Source organism: Alligator sinensis, unplaced genomic scaffold (genome assembly GCF_000455745.1).
Source record: "Alligator sinensis unplaced genomic scaffold, ASM45574v1 scaffold697_1, whole genome shotgun sequence".
NCBI classification, from domain to species: domain Eukaryota; kingdom Metazoa; phylum Chordata; order Crocodylia; family Alligatoridae; genus Alligator; species Alligator sinensis.
The window spans coordinates 945,841-949,723 of NW_005842426.1; the positions used below are offsets into that span (position 1 = coordinate 945,841).

General features: G+C 50.3%; 1 protein-coding gene across 1 annotated transcript in view; it reads left to right on the top strand.

The window, feature by feature from the left end:
- Window positions 1-1,317, top strand: part of GMNC (geminin coiled-coil domain containing) — an 8,124-nt gene extending 6,807 nt beyond the window's left edge. Inside the window, exon 5 of the mRNA XM_025211725.1 lies at window positions 362-1,317. Within this exon, the coding sequence (XP_025067510.1) occupies window positions 362-1,009 (648 nt within the window). The 3' untranslated portion in view covers window positions 1,010-1,317. The remainder of the gene's footprint in view (window positions 1-361) is intronic.
- Window positions 1,318-3,883: the final 2,566 nt, after the last annotated feature.

Here is a 3,883-nt window from a genome sequence, read left to right on the forward strand (position 1 = left end):
CTGTTGGCTTCTGTCCTTTCCCCTCTATAAGGGGAGACAGACCCCTGAGGATGCCTGGCGATCTGTGCTACCCCATCTGGTTCCATACAACCCAGGGTCATCCTAGGTGTGTTTCCCATCCTGCTGTCCAGATGCTGCAGCAGGATTTGCTCTGAGCTCCCACGTGAAGACACAGTCTCGGCTCCAGCCTTACCGTGCTCTGGTCTCTCAAGGCCTCAAGTTATTCCCAAAGGGAGCAATGCCCCCAGACGATCACAGCGGCACCTGCCTTGTCATGGAGAATGAGCTCTGGGTATAATAAAGTCTTGAAAGAAGCCTGATTAGTTTGTAACCTGCCTTGTCCTCCCATTCTCTTGTCTAGAAACTGCTCTCGGGCAGCGGCCAGAGGGACCATGCCATCTTCAGAGGCGGCAAGAGGAAGGTCAGGGAGAACGATTGCTTTGCCCCTCCAGAGTCTCCTCCGCTAGCAAAAGCCAGGAGAAACCTCTTCAGCGAGTTCACTGCCTGCGAAGAGCCCCCCCGCCCTGCGGTAGACAGCTGGGTGCTACAGACCCTTGGATTAAAAGACATCGACACCATTGATGAGTCGGTATCAGCTAACTACAGCGCCCTGGCCGGCGAGCTGGGAGAGGACCCGTACTGCCCGCAGCCCGTGGAGGCCATGGATTACGACAGTGCAGAGGACCCCACAGCTCTGTACGGCTGCGAGCCTTTGACCCGCATCCCCAGCACGGCCAGCCTCTGCAAGGAGGTTACACCCTATCTCACCCCTCTCTCCTCAGCCCCTTGTGCATCCTCCTCCGGGCATGGTGACGTGCCTTTCCCCGCCTACGGATTGCCCTATTTCTCCCAGGATGTGTCGCGCAACAAAACCGAAGTGGCCTTTACCACGTCCGTGAGCCCCCACCGCAACGTGAAGACGCACACCTTCCAGCAAGGCCAGGCCTTCGTGCGCCGTGACGATGACGGGGGCTGGAAGTTCACGTGGGTGCCCAAGCAGTCCGAGTGACTGCACCGGCCGCTGGGGATGGGTTTACAGACACTGAGCCATTGCAGCCAGCCCCGCTCACGCTGGAGAGGGGCTGGGAGAACGGAAGCACTGCCCCTCCTATGGGCTTTTCTCTCGCTGCACCCCTCAGCTCATTTCACCCCCCCCTGCACGCTCCTGAGTGTGGCCAGAGCGGCTCCAGATTGCACTGGGAAGTGTCTAAACTCTCTACCTGGGCTCTGACACATAAACAGGCCCTCCTAGTCTGTTCTTTGCATCTGCAAACCCATCACTGCCATGCATCCCAACCTTCCTGCCACACCAGCCAACTCCTGCCATCTCGGAGCTGCTGGGCAGGATTGCACCCAGCCTCGCCTGCCTTGGACCCCTGGGAACCACCCCCTCCTGGACCTGATTGCCCAGAGGTGGGACAGGAAGGGAACATGGTCTCTGCTATTGCCCTTTTGTGCCAGAGCTGGTTGGGACCAGGGATGGAGAAGAGGGGATAGTCATGCTGGTGCTGGGTGCCTGGAAGACCCCGTGGCTGCATATCTTGCCAAGCACCAAGGGGTCCACTAGCACATGCTCTAGCCCCTCGTTCTCGTCCCTGCAATCCCTTGCTTGTGAACATGGAGGGCACCTTATGAACCAGGAGGAACTCAGCCAACCTTGCAGGTTTTCTGCCCCAAATCAGCAACTCCTAGTGTTCCCTGCACTTTGTTTTTTGAAGCTGTTCTCACTGCGGGACCCACTGAGGCAAAACTGCGCCATCTCTTTCTCGCTGTCTCTGGATTTACAGGTGACGGGCCGGGTGCTCGGCTGTTGTCAAGCAATGTAACTCTACCACTGCCGGCCGAGGGGATGGCCCGGTATATTGTTGGGAGAAATTACAGCTTGCAGAGAGATGAATTCAGAGTCACCTTTGCTAAGACAACAGATGAATCCCCTTGTGCTTGCAATAGTCTCTGTGATCATCAGCCCTCAGGCTGGGACCGACTTGCTCCCGGGCGCACTTCTTGGAGGTTTCAGTATTTTGCAGTTGGATACTGGACACCTTTGCTCACAAAAGCCACGTTTAGTTTTATCGGCAGAGCCTGTGGCTCCCTCTGGGCTACCCCAGACACTCAGAGCTGGTTGCACGTGACTTTTTTTTCCTGCTCCAGAAAACACTGTCTGGATCCGAAGCAGCATCAGTCTGAGGTTTTGTTTCCCAGGGACCCCTGCTTATCGCAAAAGCTAGGCGGCTTTCGGCTTTTCTTTTGTCCTCTCCTCTCCGTGGGAAATGTTTCCTCTGACATTGGGGACAGTGTCCTCTAGTGGTTGAAGCCATTACCTGGGACTGAGGATTTTCTCTAGGCCCTTACCTATCTCCCAGGGGTGTTCCAGGGGTAAATGCATTACTGCCTGTAAAACTGCTTTAAAATCCTGGGACAGAGGGTGCTAGAGAAGCTGACGGCACTGTTAGCAATAGTTAGAACAAGATGAAGTCGGCTGATATGAAGTAAACTTACAGACATCCAATGTTTTGCTTAACCTTTGCTTGCTAATTGACTTCAGCTCATCTTTTGGTGTTCAAGTCTTAATCGAATTGAAAACCAAGGGACAGACCCGGTGATTCCTACTCTCCCAAGGAGGTCTATTTGCATCTGTGACCATGATTTGAGGAAAGATTCTTTATGAAAGGGTCCTTCCGGTTGCTTATTTTCCTATAAAGCCTAGGCCTAATTTTATTTTACATAGTTAAGGATTAAAATCCATTTTTTTCTACTCCAAGCATCCTCTTGTGCCTTAGACTCTCAGTATTGGAGCTTCTGCGTCAGGAGCTAAACTAATTCTTTGTACAATATTTAAATAAACCGATCTGTATTTGTATGTAACTTATTCTGGAGGGTTAGGGTAGGCGTTCTGTGCACAGAATAAGAGTTTAAATGCATTTAGCAGAGGCAGTAGTTTAACCCAGTGCAATAATGCACGCGAATTAAAACCAAACCAATGGATGTTTGGCCAGTTTCAGGTGGAGCAGAATCAAAACCACTGGTAGCAAATTTTCTGCTTTGCTATATTTTAAATGAAAGCAGGATGAGGTTCCCTCTGATACAAACAGCTCCTTCATTTTTTCTAGACAAGATGTTAACTAGCTCCAGTCTGCTCTCTAGAAAGCTGTGGAAGATGCGTGCATATAGGATGGTTTTCTCTGTTTGCTAAGGTTATTGCTCTAATATTGATCGGTACAGGGGGTAGAAAGCACGTTGTTTAATTAACTTTCCTTAACACGAGAGCGTGACGGGAGTGTGATGTCTGGGTATGTGCGTGTGTGTTGTCTGAACATGGTGAGCAGCATGCTACAGAGGATTAGACCAGGTGTCCAGGAGAGTCTCTGCCTCCCTATGCAACTGCACCTTTATTATGTGTTAAAACTATAAAACGAGAGCATAGGAGGCAGTCCTATTTACATATCGTAGTGCCATACAACTGACAGCATTACGGTCTTTACCTTTAGCCCAGTAACTGGTCTTTAAACCAAATGAATATTAAATAAATGAGTGGTTAGGTCATTCTCCCTCTTTGATACCCTCTTCTCTAGGTTTTTGGGGTTTTTTTCAAAACAAGAACTACATCTTTTTCTTGTTCTTTGCTACACATCACTAGGATCATTCAGCATATGCAGGATGCTAGCACCAAGCCTAGGCTGTTAAGTCCCAAGTAACACCTCAAAATAGGGATAGATGGGCACATCTACATGAGCACTTTAATGTGCATTAGCCTATTTTAATGTGCATTAAAGCACCACTAAGGGTGCATGTACACGAGCATGGAGGCTGCTCTGATGCACTGTAATTACAGTGCATTGGAGCAGACTTGATTAATTAAGTCTGCTGAAGCATGCTAATTAGT